The 25526-nt window shown below is 42.2% G+C and overlaps 1 protein-coding gene across 1 annotated transcript; it reads right to left on the reverse strand.

Annotated features, from left to right (window-relative positions):
* Positions 1 to 1371: 1371 nt before the first annotated feature.
* On the reverse strand, positions 1372 to 23766 carry ETNPPL (ethanolamine-phosphate phospho-lyase). Its single transcript, XM_063136139.1, has 13 exons — positions 23660 to 23766; positions 20076 to 20194; positions 19515 to 19674; positions 17413 to 17487; positions 16551 to 16644; positions 14855 to 14971; positions 11374 to 11456; positions 9644 to 9869; positions 8924 to 9078; positions 7246 to 7335; positions 5860 to 5990; positions 4360 to 4427; positions 1372 to 2407 (listed from the first exon to the last, which is right to left on the reverse strand). The coding sequence occupies exons 1-13, from the start codon at positions 23710 to 23712 to the stop codon at positions 2273 to 2275; spliced, it is 1506 nt and encodes a 501-aa protein (XP_062992209.1). The 5' UTR covers positions 23713 to 23766; the 3' UTR covers positions 1372 to 2272.
* Between the last annotated feature and the right edge of the window lie 1760 nt (positions 23767 to 25526).

The following is a 25526-nucleotide window of genomic DNA, read 5'->3' on the forward strand; positions in this document are numbered from 1 at the left end:
GGGCCTTTAAGCATGCTCAGTCCTCATTGGGCTGTTTAGTTTCCATGTCCTCTTTAGGGTTTCCTCCCATTGAGATTTTTTGTTTGTTTGTATTCATGGAAATCTCAGGACTCCCTGACATGCTATCTCCCATTGTGCTTGGATGGTGCCATTTTGGCGACTTAAGGACAGGCACTCAGAAAACTGAGGCCATTACTAGTATACATGAAGATAATTTCTGCAAGAATTCCAGCTCCATCTTGTACATTTCTTCACAGAAATAAGAAGGCTAGGGTTCAAGTTGGCTAACCTCTGGGTAAGTGGGTATTCAAGTGTAGATGGAGGAGTTTTGCAATACCAAGGAAGTGTATTAACTACAAAACTGGAAAACAATGAAGTTCTTAAGGTGACATATTTTGTAAGCAAGAGGGAAACATGACAATTAAATGTTTTCAGGGAGAATTTGTGAATTTTTGGAACTCCAAATTTTAAGTGGATTGGATCCAAAGTTTCCTTCCATTGATGGAGGGGGTCCTTCCGATCCAAACGCTTCCCTTCCTCCAACGGAAAGAGACCTTCTTCCAGTGCCCCTTGAAGATTCCTTCTGGTGGAAGAAGCTCCCTCATCAAAGGAAGGAAAACTTTGGATCCAATCCAGTACACTGGTTTGGATCCAGACTTAGTCACATTACAGTACACCCATTGAAACTAATGGGATTGAAATCAAGACTTAAGAGTAGAACCACTGAAGTCAGCGGGACCTAAGTATGACCACTTTGCCAGATCTAAGAAGCTCCACATGTAAGAGGGAGGTATTAACAGGCTTGGGAAACCCCAAGGTTTGCAAAAGTTGGGGAAAAAAATATAGGGGAAAAAAAACACTAAAAGGATATTAACCCTAAAACAAATACAATGAGGACTGATCATGCTTAGTGGACATGAAATGCTGACTGTTGTGGGGTGGGGGACCAGAGTAACAGAGTGGGGGAATGGAATGGAGTCTCCCGCAGGAGGAAATGGCTGGCTGGCAACATGAACAGGCACTCTCCACACTGGAACATGTCCCATTTGTTGCATGTCCCATTTGTCAATAACTAAACCTTCTTTTTAAGTGCTATATAGAACTGGACTTTTTTGGGTTATATTTGCTAGAGTGCTCACTAACTCAATATGCTGATGCACAGCAATATATGCTTGCAAGAGTGACCTCTGGACTGTTATTCATCCTCTCCAAGATGAATAACAGTGCCGCTCAGATGCATTTATCATGTTAATTTATAGCTAAGCCTAGTTTGAGATGAGTAAGTGAGGGTAAAGACCAGTTCAAAAAAGAATGTAAGCTTACCAAGCGATTGTTATATATTGATGGTAAATTATTCATTTGACAACTCTCTCTCAGAGGTTAAAATAGTTTTATTCTTTGGAATTAACAAGGCCTCCTAGTAAATGGAAAGCTTACTCGTATTCTATCAGGGTTCTTGAAAAATGCTGAGAACATTCAAGAAACTGACAAACATATAGAACCAGAAGGCATAGGATCTAAATATAATATTACTTTAAATTTCTCGGTCAGACAACAGTTAATAATCTTCGGTCATATTATACAATCAATAATACAAATCTTCACCGAATATAAAACAAGATCAATTCTATGCACATATCTCTAGCAAGGGGAGAAAATCACATGTACATCCCACTGAACAAAAAAGCTGAAATCCCTTTAAGAAGTCAGAAAGGAGTAGGGATTTGATTTGTTTCCCCTCTCCTGCTAACAGTGAAACTCTATAATCTGTATTCAGAAGTTAGCCCTGCTGAGTTCAAAAGGACTTCTTTCCAGGTAAGTGTGTGTAGAATTGCAGCCTAAAATGCTGACAGGTGGGATTTCAGGTTTTTTAAACACTCGCCCCTAGTTGTTCCAGGTGTTCTCTGAGATCTACAAGATAAATATTTAATTGTACAATATTTTATTATTGGCAAGAATTGCCTCACCAGAATGTTGCACAGTGCAAGAAATCAGCCATTAAAACATGGGCAATTATTAATATTTCAATACTGAACATTGAAATTTCAAATAGAGGAAGGCCAATCAGTCAAAAGCTGTGTTAGACATCTCAAAACAGAGGAGGCTATGCTCATTTTATACTATGTCTGAAAAGCATGATGCTCCAAATGTAGGTAAATGAATACTGACTCAACATATATGATAACCAGCCAATATGATAACCAACTATAGCACACACATCCGTTCATCTTTAAAAACATCCAACCATATACTGGTGTTCCTCTATCATGCTTCATGTCCTGATCCTTTTGCAAGGCACTGTACGACTTTCAGGACAAAAAACATTTTCTTGTCTGCAGGCACTTCCGTTGATATGGCTGATGCTTTCACTGATACATTCCAGTTGGGAGTTCCCATCAGTAGGTACCTAAAATAAAACGAACAATTTAATTGATACTGGTGTTTATTTGGTGTAGTGGTAAGTGTCAGGAGCACCTCTCACTCCTGATTTACAGCACTGTGGCTTCTAGGTAGGGAAGCTTGAGGAATTTGCTCATTGAAAATTCTGATCTGAAATGGCTGGATATGCACCTCCTGGACCAGGAGTAGGCAACGTTTTGGGCTCATGGGCACATTTGGAAATTTGAGAAACTGTCCTGGGCACAAGCATAAAATGGCTGCCAAGGGTGGACATAGCTAGTCACAAAGGACAAGCCCAGAGGCATTCACAGGAAATTAAAATGGCAGCAGCTAGAGGCTCCCACTCCACTTTGAAGCAATCACAGCTGCCAGTAAGAAAATATTTTAAAAAATTAGAGAAGCATCAGGAGGAATAGCGAGTCTCAGTGGGCACCGAGGGCAGTGTCTGGAGGCCTACCCAAGTCCCAGACTAATGCACAGACCAGAAGTTACTCTTCAGATTTTGAGCTTTTCCAAATGTTGCAATGCAGTTCTTGGGTTTACAAAGCACATAAAATGAATGTAAAAATGCAAATTTTGAGAGGAAAAATGTTTAGAAATGTCTATTTAATTACAATTTTTGTGCAGATTTAATATATATGTATTTATAAATTTACAAATTGCCTTTCAGCACAAGGCAACTTACAATTAAAATGTAAAACTATTTTGAAACCATTTAAAAACCTCCAAAAGATCACCCACATTAGAATGAAGAGCAGGAGAGAAAACAGGGCGTTAAGTTAAAACTTTTTTTGTTCCACACAGCTTTTAAAATATATTAACAGTCCATCCTAAACTGAACAAAGAAGAGGATTAATTCACAGATTAATACTGAAACAGGATGGGATGGACTTGTGAACCTGCTAGAAACAGAATGATCTGTTCATTCCTATCTCTGTTATCATTATTATCAGTGTACATAGTGTCTTACAAAGTAACAGCTGCAAAAGACAGGTGCTTACTAGCTAAGTTTAGACATCAGAAGACGCAGGATGTGAGACAGCAGAGAAAGAGAGAGATGAGTGGAAAGTGTAAGAAATCAGCAGGGAAGTATGCAAAAAACAGGAATAACAAGGGAACGATATGAGAAAATGCAGTTACATGCAGTTAGATTAGATGTCAGCTCAGGACTAAGGGTTTCGGCAAAACTTTTATGGAACAGCTGAGTTTTAAACTGGAATTTGAAAGAAGTGTGAGAGTGATGCAAAGGTATTCCAAGCATAAGGTCCAGCAAAGGAATATGTGTGAAGCTGTTTAAGAAAGTGGGAGTCCTTCGAACTACTCCTGCAAAATGTTCCACTGGAAATCTTACTAACATTTACTAGTCAGAATTGTATTTAATCTTTCACATTGTGCCAAGAAGGGCTAATGGTCTAAAGCATGGGTGGGTAACTTTTGGGGAGGGGGGTCTGGGGGCCATTTCCCCACTCAGACCTTCTATGGACTGCACTATATGTGGTGCTGTACAGCATCTGGGGGGTGGGCGTGGGTTGAAGGTAAATAGGGCCAATTTAGCACCCTGTAATGCCAACACGGCTATTTTCTCTCTTTAAAACTGGAAGTTTTCTGCAGTGGAGGCAGTGGGCGCTGCATGCAGCTTCCATATTGCCCGTTCCGGTCTAATGTATTATAAGGTAGCACCTTCATCGCTTCTTGGAAGTCCAGTATCATCTCTGTCTTTATGTATTACTCCCATGTATTACTTACGTATTATTTCCAACACACGCTTTTCATTGATGTTCAAGAAAAGGAGTACAGACAATCATAACTCTTTAAATACAGGCCAAATATATCAGAAGGTCTTTTTTTTTAGTTTGATGGAGCCATTGTAGCTTAACTTGGTGAATGTGCAACGGATTATGCTGATTAAAGCAGTGTGACTTCATGGACACAGAGTTTTTCCAATTTTTCCAAACTTACCTTTCTTTTACACTTCACATTTGTAGGCACTCCGTTTCTAGTTCTGACTACAGTTGCTTCTTCTAAGTCTAAAGCAAGAGAGAGAAAATGTTTTCTTCATTGGGTATAAGTTTTTCAAGTGCAAAGAAAAGATCACATGATTCTAAGTACCTAAATCATAGAGTTGGAAAGAAAATTAGAGGCAGTGAAGGCTGGTGCCTGCGATGGCAGTGAATCTGCTCTTGGTTTTGGTCAGATCCAGACAAAAGTCTAAAAGGGCTATCACCACCCTGCTGGCATTGTAGCCACCAGCCTCCTCTGATCAGAAGTCATTCAATACAGGGAATCAACTACTATAGCATTCTAAATGATGGCTACCTAGCCTCTGCTTAAAATCTCTACCAATGGCAAATTCACCACCTTCGGTCAGTTCTGTTTTAAAACAGTTTTCACCATGAGGAAGTCCTTCCTAATATTTACTTAGAACCCGTTGGTTCAGGTTGTACCCGCTGGAGCAGTAAAAAACAAATTTGTTCTATGTGACCGATCTTCATATCTCCTCTTAAAAGTTTCTTCTCTAGGCTAAACATTCCCAACTCCTAGGTCACATACTTGTAGAGCTGTATTTAGGGTGACCATATTTGGGAAACCAAAAAAGAGGACACCTAGTGTGTGTGGGGGGAAGCAGCTTTCTGAGTCCTGCAGAAAGTACGTTATTCCCCCGCCACCTTAAAGAACCCGATTGGAGTGGAGGAGGGGAAAGGATTTCATTCTGCACCACCACCATCCACTCCAATTGGGGCCTTTTCTATAATGTTCACGAATGACCCACTTTCCCCTTTAAGACCTCAATTGGAGCTCGGGGTGGGGGAATGATGTGCCTCAAGAAAGCATGTCATTCTCTCCTGCCATGCTAATAGCAGCCTTAAAGGGGAAGGTGTGTCATTCCAGGACATTATTGAAAATTATAGAAAATCCCCCCTGACATCATGGAAAGAACAAAAACCAGGACAAATCCGGGGAAATCCTGACAGTTGGTCACCCTAGCTGTATTAATTCCTTCAGAAATTGCCTTTCAAATATACTTTTAAACAGCCACCACCTAAACCCAACAACAATTAACCACAGTTTCCTGAAGAACTCACTTGGAAGCTGAAAGTAGCAAGAACATAAGATCTGTCTTGCTAGATCAAACCATGGTCTATGTAGTCTAACTTCCTGTCTTCAATAGTTATCAGCCAGATGAAAAGCTCACAAGCTGGCCATGATCCTGATAGCCACCCACTGTTGTTTTGTTTCCTGGCATATAGGGTTGCCATGCCCTCCCTGGAGATGGGGCTTATATCTTTAAATATGCCAAGACACTAAGTAAAGCTACATCCACTAAATCTTTCCCCACTCCTCCCTCAGTTCTCTGAACACATTCCATCCTTCTGCCTTACTTGCTGAGTGACAAACTTAGGAGACCAGCTTTGTAAATCAACAGGTAAGCATGGCCTGCAGGCCAGCAAGAATGCTCACCAGTGAGGAGCTCATCAATTTGATCAACTACAAACTTTGCATCTTCCATACTGAAGCACATGGGCGGCTTAAATTTCAAGATGTTTCTATATGGCCCATCTGCACTCAGAAGAATCCTCTGTTCTTTCAGCCTGGTTAGAAGGAAACACACATTGACTTTTGAATGCAAGCACGAAGACGCAAAGAGAGATGTAAAATTGCAATGTATTGCTTTAAAGCTATATCTTGAGTCTGGATGAACCAAGAAGCTCAGTTCTCAGCTACAGTATGTTCTGAGGGGATTGGAATTTATTTTTGCTGAATGCTCAACATTTTAATGGGCTGATATGTTAGGATAATACAGCAATGCTTAATTACATTAGAAAAATAATCCAAATTAGGATGACATCCAACTGGTCCTCCCAATTTTGCTGAAGCGTGGTCCTAATGGGAAATAGGTGGAGAATTTCTGCAGCCTCCATAGGTGTCACATGAAGGTTGCAATGCTTTTACAAATGAGGAACTTACTTTCTGATGGGGTGGTTGAGTGGTCTCCTATTGTAGGTGGTGTGTGTGGGCAGGGGGAAGAAGGCTGCCGTCATGGGCCATGGAGTCAGCCATATTTTTTTTTCTATACAGTATTACTGGGAATTAAAGTATGTCATCATATAGCAATGTTTCTATTGCCATTCTTAAAAGTGATTATGTATAAGCAGGCAGCTGGTTTTTGAGTGAAGCAGCTTGGTCATATTTCAAGTACAAAAGATAAAATAAAAAAGAGACCACTGAACCACCTTATCAAAAAGTAGGTCTCCCATAATGCTAACCCCTTCCCGACCTTTGGGAAGGGTTCCCCCACCCACATCACTCATCCAGTGAAGCCACCCAATGTTCCATTGGAATATTTCAATCAACCCCAATTCAAATAAGCAATAATCTTACAAACATAAGAACATAAAGTTGCCGAAAGGTCCATATAATCCAGCATCCCATATCCTATAGTTAGGGCCAGTTAAAGAGATTTTGCTGCCTGAAGTAGAACAGCAAATGGAGCCCCTTCTCCAAGACAAGGTGCTTAGTCTCCAAGGCTGGCCATTTTAAGAAAAATCTCCCACAAACGGTTCTCTTTAGGAATAATAATAATAATAATAATAATAATAATAATAATAATAATAATTTAAATAACATTTTGCTGCTTTTTCACTCTGCCTAATGGTAGGAGTCAACAACTCCTAGACAAAGGTAATTAGATAGGAAAGTCATAGGGAAGTTCAAAAAAAGGAGTACTTTTGACTGTGAACTTGAGTTCTTTCTGCTTAGATATGTCCAAGTCTGTATAGATAAGGAAGTCATGTAAAGCCTAACCAGTAAAGGGACTATCTAACTTAAGCAAGTCAAGATATTTACTTGTAGATGATATGCTGGGCCTCAGCAGTGGCAGGAGTTCTTTTTTGTCGATCCTTCACCAGATCCACTCCAACAAACAAGCCAACACCTCTACAATACAAAGACGAGAGAAATCCTGATGAAACCAGCAGTTCACCAATCAAGCCTCACCGTTGTACAAATGGCACACCACCCTGGGATTTATGTAAAATAAGCAAAATGCAAGCACAGCTACATTTCACACATAACCTGGTCAAAGCACTGGTTGTGTCACAATACTAATGACTAGCTCTCACTGAGGTAGCCACTGCAGGTGAAACACTCTTCCAAACAAGCAACCCTCTTCTGGGCAGAAAACTAGTTATCAGGAGAAAGGATTGTAGCACAGTGTACTCCCCAATATGGTAATTTTCAACAGCCCCATTTGGGTGTACTTTTCTCCACATGGTTAACATTGCATTGAGAGAGAGCAGGGCCATGTGTGTTGGGCAGACCCCTCCTGGCATTGCCCCTCCCCCCATCCATGTCTGGGGGCATGTCTGCAAAAGGGAAGCCATCTAAAGATGTGGGGGCTATCTCATAAGCTCATTGCAGGGCTGAGGCCAACCCAAGCAGCCCTGTTTTCTCTCATGTGAAGATAAGAAGGCCGAAACAGGGCCTATATGTAGCAATATTTATTTGCAGAAGAGCTTCTATACCTGTGTCAAGACACACATGACTTGACACAGATATAGAAGCTCAGTGAGAACTAGGCCTAAGTTATGAGGAAGGGCTCTTTATACATCTACTATACACCTTAGTAAGGTTATTGTGTGTTTGTTTGGGTGAGGGTAAAGCCTTCATTAATCTTTCCTATTCACCCCTAAAAATGTAAGTTACACTGTAAATGCATTTATTTATTATTGCGTGCATATCTCGTCTTTTTTCCTCTAAGGAACCCAAGGCGGTGTACATAATCCTCCTCCTCTCTATTTTATCCTTACAACAACAACCCTGTGAGGTAGGTTGGCCTGAGAGTCTGTGACTGGCCCAAAGTCACCCAGTGGGTTTCCATGGCTGGGTGAGGACTCCCAGTCCAACACTTTAGCCACTACACCACACTGGCTCTCATTGTAATATTACAACCCGGTTTAGAAAAACAAGATAAAATACAAAAAATGAAAGGAAATATAATAAATTGCTACATGTGACAAAGCCTGGAGAATACAAAAATCTTTGCTTGGTGCAGAAATGACAACAATGTGGGCATGAGGCAGACCTCCCTAGGGAGGGAATTCCATCAACACTGAGAAGATTCTCTTAGGTCAACAGCCACATTGTCTCAGATAGCAAGAACATTTGTGGGGGAGCCTTCAAAATGACCTTTATACATAGGCAGGTTGGTATGAGAACAGGTGCTCCTTCAGCTACCTTGTTCCTAAGCCATATAGGCTTCTTTGATATGTGACTTGAAATGCACTGGAACCCAATAATAGTTTTTCAATACTGGTGAGATATGTTCCCACTGACAGGCAACTGTGTTGTGAATTAACTTCAGTTTCCTAACATTTTTCAACCCCCCCCCCCTCCACACACACTTATAATGCATTAGTAAATCCTAGATGCTAGTTACCAGAGCTCTGAAGCATGCATGGATCTTCCTATGCACCATTCTGGATCAGGCCCTTATGTAAAAACATAATTACATTGTTAGGCCTACCTGACATCTCCTACCAGTGGATGCTTTTCCTTCTGTTCATTCAGTAGTCCGGCGAGATAATTTCCAACACGTGTGGCGTTCCCTTGGAGGTCTTCTTTTTCTATTATATCCAAAACAGTCAAACCAATTGCACAGGATACTGGATTGCCACCAAACTGAGAGTGAGAATGGGTGAGAAAACAGAATGGTTGCTTCAATAATCTTGTCACCCTGAAGGTTTTGTGACTGTTATGAGCAAAACAGGGCTTATTATTTGATTAGGATGGTCAGGTGTCTTACTTTTCATATAACAGTCTTCTGTTTGAGGTACATCATTTGATCACTCAATACCTCACTGAAATGGATGGTACCTGTCACCATATGCATAATGGGGAGCAAGAGCTCACCTGCCCACCTGGTGTTACCTGCCTTACCTTCAATGAAGTGCCTGCCTTGTCCGCAAAGGATAAAATCAAAAGTGCATAGCCCCAGATTATATGCAAATGTGCAAGGCATGTACTTTCAGTTCCCACCCTGCAGATGGGTTAGATCAGGGCCAGTTATCCAATCCAGTTCCACTAAAAAAACATTGTGTGAGTTGCTATTAGGTGATATGAAAGTCTTTTGTGGTAATCTGTGATGGTGCAATTCTGTATGTAAGTCAACGAGCTGCATCATCAGGGATGTGTGAATGAGCCCTGAGGCTAGTAACTAGAACATAATATTAGAAGAGACACTCACAGTATTGAAGTACTCCAATCCAGAGGCACCAAAGGCTTCAGCAATCTCTCTTGTCGTAACTACACAAGACATTGGATGGCCGTTGCCAATTGGCTTTCCCATAGTGACAATGTCAGGCACAAAGTCTTCGCCTTGTAGCTGGAAGCCCCAGAAATATTTCCCAACTCGACCAAAACCAACCTGGACTTCATCCGCTATGAAAACACCACCTGCTCTGTGGACAGATCTGAAAATAAAAAAGGAACAGTCCAGATGCCTCACCAGCTTCCAGGACCCCAAAGAGTTGGATCATGCCTCACTTAAGCACAACTCCCCCCTCCAAAACATGAGCCATTACACAAAGACTTCAAACATGGCCCCACAAGGGCTTTTTACAGCAGAAAGTTTAAACAGATGCTCTTTACAGTGTGAAGATTCAGCTGACCAGAGTTTGCTCTATCAGGCCATAGAAGGACTGATGTGGACTTGAGACATTGGATGGGAATGGTCTATTGACCGCAATAAACTGTTGTTGTTGTTGACATTGGATGGGATTCAACAAAGCACACAGGGCTAGTTCAGCAGGGATGGGCAGTGTGTGACCCTCCAGATGTTTTGAGCTAGAACTTCCACCATCTCCCACCTTTGGCTATGATGGCTAGAGCTGATAGGAATTGTAGGCCAAAAGATCTGGAGGACCACAACTTGCCTACCCATGACTTTCAGTAATCAAATGGTGTTTAGAAAGTTCTGTTACTTATTGCAATAAGCATGGAAATGTCACTTATTTCTTTAAAAATAAAGAAAATATTCAGAAAAATTATGCCCCCATAGAAATGTATTCCAGAATACAGATAAGAATACCAGGTTTGAATGTTCCTCATCTAAAACACCCTTTGCCTATAGAAAGCTAATATGCCAGGGAGAAAGGTTCTAATCTGACCTTCTCCACAACCTGCTACTTTGCTACACACAGGCTTTTTTATATAAAACAAACAAACAGGGGAAACATTCAAACATGGGATGCCCCCATGTGCATTCTCAAGCATATAGTATTAGGGAGAGTGTACTATGTGATTTTTCTGAACGTGTACATACCTACTGTGCAATAAGAAGTCATGCTGTCTGTTGCATATTTAAACAGATAACTCACTTACATCCCTCCAAGAAATTGGACTCAACCGCTTGCCAACATTGCTTGTGAAAGGCTACTCTTTTGTTTTGCTTTGAAATGAAGTACTTAGTGCACATTTGACTATGGAATTTCCTACCACAAGGTGTAGCAATGAACACCAATTTGGATGGCTTTAGAAGAACATTTGATACATTCATGGAAGATAAGACTATCAATGATGGCTATATATTACCTCCAGTATGAGAGGTACTATGCCTCTGTATCCCAGTGGCTGGAGAACATGAGTGGTGTGGAGGGGGTACAATTGCACTCATGTCCTACTTGTGGGTTTCCCACAGGCAGCTGGTTGGCCACTGTGGGACCAGAATGCTAGACTAGATAGGCCTTGGTCTAACCCAGCATAGCTTTTCTTATGTTATTTATTTACAAAAGATTTAACAAGTCACAGAGCAGTTTACTGTTTGAAGGAACAAAGATTAAAGCTACATACAGCTATGCCCAAATCAGTAGAAAGGGCCACCACCTTTAGACTCTTCCTGTGCTTCATTAACTAATCCTGCACCTTACTGTGTTAAGTAACCTGCTGTAATGAACCCGTTCCAAGCACTATACATACTCTGCCACTTTCTGGAAATAGCCTGCAGGTGGAATTACTTGGCCTCCGCAACTCTGCATGGACTCAGCAATAAAGGCAGCAATCTAAGCAAGAGAAGATATTATGAGAAGAGCATTCTTTTGCCTCCTCTTTTGCAAGTGAGCCAACATTTAGAGGCATGAATCCTATAAAAACAGGCAAGACCAATGAGCAAAAGGCAGGGGCAGCTACACTGCATCTTCAACAGCTCTGAGCAGCAACCACTAAATGCCAGGGGTGCCCAATTTTTCAGTGCCAGGGCAAGCGCCCAGTCCTTCCTGATACTAAAGCCAATTATTGACCTCAAGTAACAAAAGTGTTGGATGTGCCCTGCAAAGTGCACATATAACTATTTGGATATCTACTTCAGCCAGGCTACCCCGACAGAATACCAATGCGATATTTACTTCTAAGTTTTCTGATGGACGATCATATCCATTGCTCTGATGAGTTATTTATTATTACCGATGGATTTGTCCACATAGCCAATGCTTAATTGGTAGAGTATCTCATGTATCACAGAGGTGCAGAACTTCTTTCAGCTGAGGGCTGAATTCCATTTCAGAGAAGCTCTCAGGGGCCAGAGGGGAAGGGGGCAGGGCCAAAGGGCAAGGGGGTGGGGCCAAAATACAACCAACACCCCCAGCATACATTTGGTTAAAGTGTTTACTGCCAATAGTTCAGGAGAGGCATTTCAACCTTTTAGAATTGGTGGGTGGGTGGAATTGCACAGAAGCTGGGAAACCAGACAATCAGTGGTCGAGGGGAAATGGTGGGACCAGGGGAACGGATGTGGTTTTCTGGGAAAGCCTAGAGGGCTACATTGGAATCCTCGGAGGGCTGCATTTGGCCCTTGTGCCTGAGGTTCTGCATCCCTGCTAGATCAGCATGATTCTTTCTGGCATTCTGCAGTGGCTGACTTCATCTTCTTTCTGTGGTTAAGAAGTGTCAATAAACAAAAGGCCTGAACTTAAAAGATGTTCAGACATATATAGTTTGGGCACCCCTGCTTCACGAAACAACTTATGTAGAGAGTACATCAAAATGAGGCACTTGACAAAAGAAAAGAAAAAAGAGAGTCTAAAGCTGAAGTAATTCCAGTTGCTAGGAATGAAAACAAAACATAATATTATTTGGAATCGAGAGCAGCAGATCAGATAAGACGGGAACATGAAGCTTACATTTTTGGCTCAGCATTATGCCTTTGCTCTCCCCCAAGTCTGCCTGGAGGGTCAGCCCAAATCTGCTATTTAACTGACAGCCTCCCACACTCCCTCCCTGAGCATCTGTAGGATCCATGCGAGCTGGGCGGTGCCGTCTTCCTGGAAAGAAGGTCAAGCGATAACGTGTAAAGAAGCGTACACTATATTCGAAGAGGGTACACTACAGCCAGGTAGTAGCAGGTTCCCCAAATAGGCTGTGAAACTTTACCAACTTGTCCTGGCCCAGGGTCTACGTCACCAAAACCTATGAAGATATGCGAGAGGGGGGAGAAAACAGAAAAAGAGGGAGAAAATAGAAACTATCCGTTAGTTTCTTTTTTTAAAATAAAAAGTCTCAATAAGGAATTAAAGACAGGCGGTAGACTCCTTTGGACTTTAAGGTGGTAGTGGTGGGTGTGGGGAAATAAGAGAAAAGTCACGATGCCACATCTTAAGTCATGAACCTCCATGGGAATTGTATTTTTTAAAAAATCAGCAAACATTTGTACATTTATACTTCTCTAAATTATGACTTCTGTTGGGATGGTATGTTTTTAATCTTCACTTGTTTTGCCTTTTTACCTATTTTTATAGTATTTATTGGCAACCCCCAATAAATTTAATTATTATCATCATTATTATTTTATCAGCCTTGATGATTGTAATTTCCTTAGAATTATAGAACAGTAGAGTTGGAAGGGGCCTATCAGGCCATCGAGTCCAACCCCTTGCTCATTGCAGGAATCCACCTTAAAGCATACCTGACAGGTGGTTGTCCAGCTGCCTCTTGAAGGCCTCTAGTGTGTCTTGCTTGTCTTTTTTAAATCCCATCTAAAATGAGGGATATCTATTTTGTACTTCATAAGCCATATATCCCCTCTCTTATCCATAAAATGTTTCACTTCTTTTCTCTTTGCAATTGCTTCCTTGTGGTTTAAAATTTGTAACTTCTTATGTTTTATATTGTACTCAACACATTATCTTTTAGGCATTTAAGACAAACATTTTATCATTATTTACCTTTATAGAAGCACAGAGAGATCAATAACGATTTATAGAAGGCCACTCACCATATTGGAATTTAAATTCACATCTTTGGGGCCCAAGCGCAACATTTGTAGCCACTGGGCCGTATTGGTTTTCTGTAAGTTTGCTTTGTGTTGGAAAAGTACCAAGAGAAATTCTGAGGAGTTGCTGGGCTTTCAACTTATTCTTCTTAAAACATTTGGTAGTTTGTTAGATCGGCATTCCCCAACCTGGTGCCTGCCAGATGTGTGGGACTACAACCTCCAGAATGCCCCAGTCAGCATTAGCTTGGGTAAGGCTGTTGTACATCTTACTGTTGTTACAACAAAGATATACACTGTGTGTACATGAGCACATTTTTAGTGTGGGAATGGAAGCTCTCCACTGCTGTACATGGTAAGTATCACACAGTCCTATTCCGGTGCCCATGAAGTACTGCCGAAAAAGAGGAGATACATTGCCAAAAAAGAAGACCAAAGAGGACAAAAATTTGGATAAAATATGTAGATGCCAATTTATATGTATGGATGCAAATTTAGAAATGATCACTATCATTTAAATAGAAATGCAATACATCTCAACATAGTGGGAAAGGCTGTGACCTGGCAGGACTACTCAGTTTTCTACCTTGGTGATAATTGTTGGTGGGCAACTTCAAGGGATTTTCTTATAGTTCTTTGTCTTTAAAGCGGATTTATATGATTCACGCCTTCAAGCAGAAGACTGTCCTCTGGAAACTAGGATTTACAATAGCTATAAATCTATAATTGTTGCTACATACACCCCCCATGGACTTCAAAAAGACCTTGATGTGCTGATGGAAAGCAGAATCAAAATAATGTTTGATAATTTACTCCTGGCATCAAATAGGAAATGGAGGTTTAGATTTATTTAAAACCTCCTTGAGTGTTTTTTTTGGGGGGTGGCGGTGGTGGTGGTGGTGGAAAGGCAGGGTATAAATCAAATAAATAAAGAATAAATAAATTTACTCCTTTTTCTTCTTGATTTGGATCCTCATTTTATTATATAGTTTGAATTAGTGATTACAAGAGAAAAAAATGTGAATTAAGAGGGGCGGGGGGGGAAAAGAAACACCTTAAAATCCAGGAATCTGGTAAAAATGAAAGAAATTTCAATTTTTTAGGACAGTGCAGTTCACCTAATCAGCAGAAGCTTTTTCTTTTTTGGGGGGGGGAATCTAAAGAGACTTTCACATCTCTTGCCTGCTTGCATACCTTGCGGCCATTCTTCTGAGACTCTTCAATTATCATTGCCACCTCATCCGCATAAGCACTTGCTGGATCTGGATGGTCCTCCCTGTACTTTCCTCTGTAGATATCTGGAGAAGGAGCCTAAAAAGCAACACAGGAGTATTTAAAACCTCTGAAATGATCATTTTAATTGCATTGCTTGTGGCAACTGTATAGTGTGTGTTGATGGAATGGTTCATATAAAAACGCACTGGCTGTCTTTTTAAATCTTTCCACCAAATGTTAATAATAAACTATGCATCTGAGGTCAGGAGAGGGCATATATTGCCAATATTTATTGGACTGGATCCAGACTTAGTCATGCTTAAGAGGAGACCCATTGATTTCAGTGGGTCTCCTCAAACCATGTCTAAGTCTGCATCTAACCCACTCTACACAGTTCTTAATAAGTCTGCAGGCTATAATGTATCGCAGGTGGGTTTTTTTAAAAAGTGGTACACAAGCCATGAAAGACAAAGGACTAAGAGCCTTTCTAGTCCATGATCTGTCCTCAATGATGCCTAATTAGATTCCTTTGGAAAGCTCACAAGCATCCAGAAATCAGAAGTATCCTACTGCCAACCATGGTATGGCTATTCTATTTTTGACCATCATAGCTGCCCACTGGCCAAGTTAGCCATTGAAAGACCTACTCTCATGAATTCTTCATGCCTAGATTAAGGGCCACTCCTTAAGAGATGCTTTATCCTTGGATACAGATACTGCAATATATATAAAAAATGCATGCTGAGTCCATCAGTCTGAAAGGTATAGGCACGTATCAACAGCAGCGGTCGCTTGCAAAATACACACAAGCCGTGCATTATACAAGCATGATTGCTCTGCATGCGTTTTGTGCGTTCCAGAACAAATAAACAAAATCTATATCCTTGTACAACTCATCTTGAAAGAAGTAGCCCAATGCTCAAGCCCCAGGTCCACACCATGGACCTGTTAGTTTTTTAAAAAATACTTGGGACATTAGTTTCTGTAGCTGCATTATGCAATTCAATGAGAAAAATCTGCAAGTTTAAAAGCAGTTTTTCATCGAAACAGAATCCATCAGCACACAAAGAATTTTCTTCTTTTTTAACCATGAAGGGAAAACGGCCTTCCGAAAAATGTTTGCAAATACACCTTTTGGACAATTACTGCAGTATGTTAATACCGTTTTGCTTAGATGTGGCAGCCCTGGAACCATTCTGGGCTGGCCAGGAAATCATGATTGGGCAGCATTTGGCCAACTTGGAAGAAGCCTGGTTCAATGGCTGTCACTCAGAACTGTACACTGGCTAAAGGGTGTTACACAAATGGTTTCCAAGCATTGCATCTAAATTTCTGCTATAACTTGGGCCACCTTGATTTCATCTGAACAATGGTGCATATAGAAATGCTCTTAACAGCACAATCAGTCTATTCAGCACAATCAGCACGATACATGTCTATTCAGAAATAGGTCCTTCTGTATTCAATGGGGCAAATATGTATAGGAGGGGTAGTTCTCCAGATGTTCTGGCCTACAGCTGTCATCAGCCTTAGCCAGCATAGACAATAATGAGGGATCATGGGAGTTGTAGGCCAAAATATTTGGACACATAACCACCCCTGGTGTGTAGGATTAGAGCCTAAAGGCATTTAATTTCACTAAAAAAGCTAAATAAACACCCTAAATCATACTCACCACATGTACAAATTCTTTTTTGCCCTCTTTCCCCAGCTGATTAAATTTATATGGACTGATGTCAATCAAGGAGGTAACATGACCATGATAAGCACTAAAGTGAGAGACAAATAAAATGACAAACAGATTAATTTAACCCCAATTTGGTGAATGTGGTACCATTATTAAACTATAAATGCATCTATTCTATAACTAGTGGAAACTGGACAGTTGTTTTTCCTCCATAACAAACTATTATTCAAATGCAACCCCTCCCTTCATATTTCACATAAATGACCAACTCAAAATAGAGGTTTCGTAATCAAAATAAAAAGGAAGAGGCCTTGGTGGAGTTAATAAAGAAACATATTATCACAATGGTAGGGTTGGGCCCTCCAAACATTGTTGGATTCCAATTCCCAGCAGCTCCAGCCAGCTTGGCCAATTATCAGGGATGACAGGAATTGCAGCCCAACAACAACTGGAAATCCAGAGGTTTCTCACCCCTGATCAGCACCCCTGTGTGCTTATCTGAATGCATCTCTCCTACACATTATTATTATTATTATTATTTATTTATATAGCACCATCAATGTACATGGTGCTGTACAGAGTAAAACAGTCAATAGCAAGACCCTGCCGCATAGGCTTACATTCTAATAAAAGGGAGTTGATTCATTCCAGTGCAGAGAGGAATGTGGAGATAGATCAATTATCTCAACTGAAGTGAATGAGGAATTCAGTAGGATCAGAGAAGCTCCATGTATGCATCAGAACTCCCATGGTGCCTCACTACAGAATCATGGTGCCTCACTACAGAATCAAAAGTCTCTATAATAGCACATTATCCATCTTTCCCATACTGCAAGTTCTACATACTTACTGGTCAAGGGTAATCACATCTTGGTGGCCGCTATACTGCCGAGCCAAGCGCAAAGCAAGATCATTCGCTTCAGACCTGCAAGAGAATATTAGAAGGCAATGAAATCAGTTATTGTAGCAGGAGACAAAAGAAACTAGCTTTTTAAGCCAAAAACAAAAATATATATCAGAAAACAGAACAGACATATATGTCTGTAACTAATCCCTAGAATCTATTAATTCCACAGCTATCAGTCAGACTGATTAGGTTCCTCTCTGATTGAGAGTGAACAGTTGAACCAGAGGGAGATTCCCACATGTTGCTTCCCATATATGTACAAATACATCACTTACACCTACAGAAATAGCCATCACATCGAAATCTGTGTGCATTTTGCACACATTCATATACTGAATACCAAAAAATCTACAGCTGGGCACAAAATATCAAACTGTTGGTAGCTCAGGTTTTGATGTCCTTCCAACCTGGATGGTTGGCGTGAACAATGAGGGAAGTTAAATTTGTGGGCTGTGGGCATGAGCTGATGGCCACATTATAGGGTTGGGGCTTGCCATTTATTTCTTGAAGAGATATAGCCCAGTCATGTAAAATAGAAACAAATAGAGGAGTCCCTGTGGGAAGAGAGCTCCATTCAGCCCCAGCCCGAGGCATTTTGCAGCCCCCAGAGAGCTGCCACCACAGCTCCGCTTTTTCTGGCAGCCATGGCAACTGTCCCACCTTCTCCTTCTCCTTCTCTCCCCCCCCATTTGGTTTGCTAGTCATTGTAGCTGATGGCTCTCGCACGCCCACCCTGCTGCCACTCCTACTTGGGAGAGGTCAGCCGAACAATCCCGAGAGGTCTTGAACTATCACCAGAGGGGCGCAATAGTTCAGTCAACCTCTCCCAGGGTCCCTGCAGCATGGGCACAAGGCAGGAGCTGCAGCTAGATGAGAGTGGTGGCTGGGCACGAGAGAGAGTAGCCAGCTGGGTTGGCTGGCCAGCCAAGTAGGTTGGGAGGGTGGTGGGTGGGGGAGTGAGCAAATGGGAGCTGCTGCTCGTTTGCTCACCCACCCACCCCCTCCCTCTCACCCAACCTGCTTGTCCGACCTAGCTGGCTGCTCTTGCACATGCACAGGTCTGGCTGCTGCAGGTCAGGTGGGAGGGTGAGTAGGGTGGCTGGGTGGGAGCAGCAGCTCAGCAGGAAAGAAGTTGGCTGGCCAGGAAGCAGCAGCGAGTCGGCCAGCTAAGCAGGAGGCCAGCAACACCAAGAAGTGGTGGGTTCTTTGGAGGGGGAGAGCAGCACAATTTGCTGCTCTTCCCATTCTATTGCCTGATGCACCCACATCAGGCTAGCCCTGGCTCCATGAATACATTGAAGCCGTTGGACTGTATCCATTGGCCTGATCCAGAGAGATAAGGGGATAGCAGAGGTCTGCGTATACCCGCAGGCTCACAGTTCCACACTGCATAACGTTGTTGCTTCCATATTGGGCAGTGCATAGGATAACCCTTGGGACCATGTATGCGGATGTATTCCACAGCTTCCGCATCTAATACAGCTGATTCATGTGCAGAAATCTACTTCAGCACAGATTTCATTTGCAGGAAGAGGGCAACAAGGAGTTTAGATGGAATTTGCAGTGGTACGAGAAGGCTAAGTGGACTACAAACAGTGACAAATCATGGGATGAGCCAGTGTAGTCTAGCGGAGAAAGTGTCAGACTAAGATTACGGAGACCCAGGCTCAAATCCTCACTCAAGTCATGTAGCTTTCACTGAATGACCTTGAGCCAATCATTCTCTCTGAGCCTAATTTACCTCACAGGGTTGCTGTGAGGACAAAAAGAGGGGATCATGTACACTGAGTTGATCACCTTGCAGAAGAGGCAGGATATAAAGGTAATTAATAAATACTGTGCCAGTTTTGCCATGTAATTTTCTTCAACCTGAAAATCTGCCTAGTTTCTGTGATCAACCATGAGAAGTTTGGCTATTGGGCTGTATAGACAGGAAATGCCTCCTGGTATACAACCTTAGGAAGTCTTAGTTTCAGTAAAACAAGAATTCAAGAACTGGATATATATAAACTACTAAAAGGTCATGAAAAGTCCTTCAGACACACCCAGAGTTCACAAAGTAGCACACAGAGAGCTGTTCTGGTAGGGTGGCCGTGAGGCGCTTGGCATACAGGACCAGATTGTCATGCAGAAATCGAGAATTGGTGTTGAGCAACTCCATCTGTTTCACCGCAGCCTTGATCACTTCTGGATGGCTGTGTCCAACTAAAGAGGATCAGGTAAAGGAAAGTTGTTAGTAAATGCATCAATGGAGAAAATCTGAAAATATACCCCTAATCCAACCCCTAAACAGGAGGTTTTAGGGGTTGGATTAGGGGTATATTTTACCACACACGGTACCTACGGTCCACAGCCCCCCCCCCAATACCACCACCGCTTAATTTTTTTGCGATTGTAGCATTTCATAATGGTTCGACACAGATTTTTGGTGGCAAATCAGCCATTTTTGTGCTGAGGGTGCCCTGAGCACTTCTGTAGGCACCTCACGGAGTGTGGCTCACAGTGGCAAAAAAATAGCACTCAGACCTCCCAAAGTCACTCACCCCTGCTCCTTTCAAAAAGCTTTCAAAAAGTTTGCCATCACACATTGCTCTCGGAGTTCTTACCGTGTGCTACATTGTTAATGCAGTCCAAGTATTTTTCTCCGTTCTCATCAAACATATACTGTCCGTCAGCCCTCACAATCTTAATGGGGTCTTTAGCGAAGAAAACCTTGCATGAGGGCCTGAAAAGTATGAAATCATATTGTTTTAGTTCAGGTCTATTGAATAGCCATCCTGAATGTACAAAAACACATTATTGTCACTGTTGTCCAGCAAACAGAGAATAATGACTATATATTGACTATCGGGTATCCTCAACGGTTGTCAAACAGTCCCCAAATGTAAATAGGGCTGCCACATCACTGAGGTTTTGCATATGTGGAACAGCTATCACAGGTCAAAACACTTGACTTTCCAGATCAGCCTCCCCTGATCTGGTGCCCATGGCATGCTGGATGGTGGGAACTGTAGTGGCACCAGAAGTCTTCTAGGCCACCCGGCATAACTTCAAACAATACCATTCAAATGAGACAATTCACAACTTTGTCTACAAGTCACTGAGTGATTAGTCATTAAGTTCTACTCTAGATAGCCCTCCAACATCTTCCTTTGGCATTCTAATTTGAAATGCAGGGACTTTTCTAGAGAAAAGTGGGTCTCTCTTCCATCCTGCACCCAAGACAAGATCTTAATCCAACTCATTGCTCAACTCTAGAACATCCCCCCACCCAAAATATCAGGAGCTTAATCCTGATCAAGCAAGAATAGAATTCTTTGGAGCATGTGCAGAGTTTTATTCCCTTACCTCTGAACAATCGAACCAGCAAAGATTGGGAAGTGTTAAGCAAGAAATAGTTCTGTAATAATAGAACATCAAACATGCCACACCAAAAGGACCCTACATGCACCACTGGAGGCACATAGCTGTTTTCGTAAGACAGCACTCTGCATAACAGGACTGCTAATGGAGGGGTGGGGGCAGATATGAGGTCAGGCTCCACAGCCTGACCTGCACCCCTATGCTGTCTCATCAACAGATTTAATTCATGGTTTTAATTTTTGTGAACCACCCAGAGAGCTTCGGCTATTGGGCGGTATAAAAATGTCAGAAATAAAAATAAATTAGCAGTATTGAAGAAAGGTTCAAGGTGGCTATGTTAGCTTTTCATTTTTTTATCCTAGAGTAGGCACAGGGGCCCCAATCCAAATCTAAAAATCCCTCTATACCTCATGCTGGGTTCACAATCTGCACCTACTCTAGAGTAAAAATGAAAGGGACATCGCTGCTGGACGCACGTTTAAAGTAATGGCTGCTTTTGGCCCTGAAGTATCACTCTTTTCTGTTCAGACAGCAGCATGTCTTGGGCCAGACATGAGTGCGGGGTGGGGGTGGGGAGACTCAGCATTATGGACGGGCGGGGGGACTTACAGCACCAAGCTGTGTGCATGAGAGAGAGGGAGAGGGAGAGGGAGAGGGAGAGGGAGAGAAGGAAGAATGCAAGGCAAACTGGATCAATTCCCAAGTTTTGTTACTGAACTTTTAATGAAGAAGGAACCCCTAATAATTTTACAAAAGCCACTAAAGCCCTGATCTCTTTGGTTTTTATGTTGATCCCCAGAATTACATTGAAATACATGCACCAAAATAGCTTGTTATGTTAAGTTGTTGAGAGACAACAACTGTCAAGAGCTTGTACAGAAGTTTTCTTGACTTTGGAGGGCAGAAATGCAGGCTTGGTTTTACATAACACCCAGTATGCATTGGTTATGCAAGTATTGTGAGCATAGCAGATATCTGACATGCTGACACTGCCAGAGTCTAACATTAGCTTACCTAAGGCCACTCACAGTACATGCATATCTGTGCATTTCCTACACTTGTCAAAGTTCTCTCTGGAAGATCAAACCTTGATCCACCTTTCTAGCTGTTAATCTGTCTATTTATACTGGGGTTAGGTAAGGTCAAAGAAGTCCTATGCACAAAGGCAAAGGGAGGATTTGGGGGCTGCCAGATGGCTCTTCATATTAAAACATGTGTCTTATCCTGGAATATCACTTCCCAGAGAAGTGAATAATCATCATAAACAATTTAGTAGGTATTCAAAAGACTGCATAATGAAATGGAAGAGGATAATTTTAAGTGCTACTGAAGTAGGGTGACCGTATGGGAAGGAGGACAGGGCTCCTGTATCTTTAACAGTTGTATAGAAAAGAGAATTTCAGCAGGTGTCATTTGTATATATGGAGAACCTGGTGAAATTCCCTCTTTATCACAACAGTTAAAGCTGCAGGAGCCCTGCCCACTTTTTTATCTGGTCACTCCAGATACAAAAGAGGGCAGGGCTCCTGCAGCTTTAATGGTTGTGATAAAGAGGGAATTTCACCAGGTGCTGAAATTTCCTTTTCTATACAACTGTTAAAGATACAGGACCCCTGTCCTCGTTTTTATATAATCACCCTAACTGGAATGTGTGTGTGTGTGCTATTGTTTCTAAGCAATCTTGTGTGTGTGTGTGTGTGTGTGTTGTGTTTTAAATAAATCTGCTTTTCCTTGAATAAAAATAAGCCCCTATAGAAAGTGCTAATAAAAAAACAAAGTAAAAAAACAAAAACAAACTAGGACCGTCTAAAAACAAGATAAGGTTTAGGGTATGATGATCTATCCTGTTTAAGGGCTTCTAAAGACTCCACTCCTATGCAAACATTCATTGGGGCTTACTTCAGAGTTCAAATGCACAAATTGCACCATAAGGTTTGCAAAGTCAGTAGAACCTCAGATAACCTCAGGCTGCAGGTCCTCTGGATTTCAGGAGGAGATTTATAAGAATATGTTCGACTTTCCCATCGAAATTGATCAGATTTAAAATCACTTAGGTTTAGATCATGCTGCAAGTTTTGTTTAAAAAAATAAAAACGAGGGCTTTTTTAATTGTGGAAAAGAACATACTCAAGGGAACACGCCTGGAGCTTTTTGGAAAATGTGATATTTTAGTTTCTTAAAGTGTGCAAGGAAATTTGGATATTTTTTTATTTTTTAAAAAAAATACAATTTTGAAGCTAGTAACTGATGGGACAGAAAACATACAAAGGCTCCTCTCTGGGGACTTAGATTCCCACCGGAATCAGTTTTGGTTTGAGGAAATTTATACCTCCAGAGAAGTCCGAAGACCAGAACTAGATCTCGGTAATAGAGAAAGGGAGGGAGGCGGAGGGAGAGAGGAAACCAGGTGTTTGGTTGGTTCCCCGTTTAGTTCACTTTGATCGATCAAGAATGGATCGGGGCCCCACCCTCACAGTGTCCGCACCCGCCGCCTTCTGGAGCCCACGAACCCCCCTCCAGAGAACTGCGGGACCCCCGGCTACTGGGAAAGCACCGGCTCAGTTTAAAAGGGGATCGCTTGGAGCCGTGATCTCCCCAACGACACAAGGGCGCAATACTCTGCAGATGAGAACCGGGGTCTTTCCTCCAGGTGGAAACTGACTTTTCGTGGGGGAAGAAGGGCAACTGCAGGATATGTGTGTGTAGGGCGGGGGGTGTTGTTGTTGGAGGGGAGTTTTCGAGCTTGGATGGCCGCGATCCCTCCTGCTCTCCCTCTGCTGCCCCTGCCCGAATCCCTCTCCTTGTGCTTCGCTCCTCTCCAGCTCACCCGATGTGCTTCTTCCGCAGCTCCAGGGTCTCTGCCTTGCTGTACAACTCCATCCTGATGGTTCCGGGACGCTTTCTCTGCCAGTCTCTGCCACCACTGGAATTTCACTCTGCGCCGGCAGAACATCTTCCTTTTATTACATGCCGCTTGCACACTAAGCCCCTCCTCCGGCTCCCGGTAACCTGCCCCCTCCCCCGCCGTTTAGCCTCGAGTCTCCCTCCTCCTCCTCTGCCCCACCCCGCGTCAGCCACCGCCCACCCCCTGGAGCACCATCTGTGCCAAGTATGATGATCTTCTTCTTCTTCTTCTTCTTCTTCTTCTTCTTCTTCTTCTTCTTCTTCTTCTTCTTCTTCTTCTTCTTCTTCTTCTTCTTCTTCTTCTCCTCCTTCTCCTTCTCCTTCTCCTTCTCCTCCTCCTCCTCCTCCTCCTCCTCCTCCTCCTCCACCACCACCACCATTAATCCGGAATAAGTACCATCATGTGCTTTTTCGCTAACGTTCTGCATTCTGTAGCCAACCTGAACGTTCCTGTTAGTCTGTTGCAGGAAAAACAATGAAGACTTAACACAAGACAAGTGCTACAAGACTTGAAAGTCACCCTATGCATTGGGGGGAAATGGTTTCTAAGAGGGCCTCTGCTCCAGTTGCAATTCTGACACAGATTGAACACCATCCTGCTAGATGGAGCCAGGGGTAGGATCTGCACTACTACTTTATAATAGTTTATAACAGTATTGACAACTGTTGGGGCTGGTGATACATTCCATACACCGTTTTCAAACTGCTTTCAAATATCCTGTTGGTGTAGTTCCAGCCTGGGACTGGCAAGATCACTACAGAAAGTAATTGCCCTCCGTTAGATGCCACTGCCAGTGGATTACGCTACACCCACTTGCACTGGAACTTTTATTCTTGATTGGGTCGGTTGTTTATTTGTTCTTTCAGAGTAATGGGACATACCGATTTCTCACATTCCTAGGCCTTCTGGTGGGTCTTTAATAGAAGCATTGAGCTGGAAGGGATTTCAAAAACCATCTGATCCAAGCCCTTGCTGATGCAGGAAACCCACTACTATAGCGTTGCAGCCTATTTTACAGATGAGGAACACTTATTATTATTTTATTTATATAGCACCACCAGTGTACATGGTGCTGTACAGAGTAAAACAATAAAATAGTAAAATAGCAAAACCCTGCCGCATAGGCTTACATTTTAATAGAATCATAATAAAACAATAAGAAGGGGAAGAGAATGCACCAAACAGGCACAGGGTAGAGTAAAACTAACAGTATAAAAGTAAGATCAAAATCAAGTTCTAAAAGCTTTAGAAAACAGAAAAGTTTTTAGCTAAGCTTTAAAAACTGCGATTGAACGTGTAGTTCACAAATGTTCTGGTAGAGCGTTCCAGGCGTAAGGGTCAACGGAAGAAAATGGACGAAGCCGACCCTTGGGCAGGTAAGAAACATGGCATCAGAGGAGCGAGGAGCACGAGCGGGGCAATAGTGTGAAATGAAAGAGGAAAGATAGGAAGGAGCTAGACTGTGAAAAGCTTTGTAGGTCAACAGGAGAAGATAAACAGTAAGCACAAGGCCAGCCATAGCAGAAGTGTGTTGTTGTTGCTGCTGTTCTATCTCCTTGCTCTTTTCAGACACCTTGGAGATCTAATACAAATATAGATCTAACAGAATATCCCAATCTGACCTGGTTTTTCCAATTTAACATTTTTTCAATATTTAAAACACACAAAGGGCCCATTCACAGATATACCCTTTAAGAAAATATTAAGGAAACCCTGGTTAGGAAGACTAGAATTAGGGTTAGAGAGGAAAACATAGGATAGAGGTTGCTGTCCCTTTGGGGCCAGAGTG

This window comes from Elgaria multicarinata, chromosome 10, assembly GCF_023053635.1.
Source record: "Elgaria multicarinata webbii isolate HBS135686 ecotype San Diego chromosome 10, rElgMul1.1.pri, whole genome shotgun sequence".
Taxonomy (NCBI): domain Eukaryota; kingdom Metazoa; phylum Chordata; class Lepidosauria; order Squamata; family Anguidae; genus Elgaria; species Elgaria multicarinata.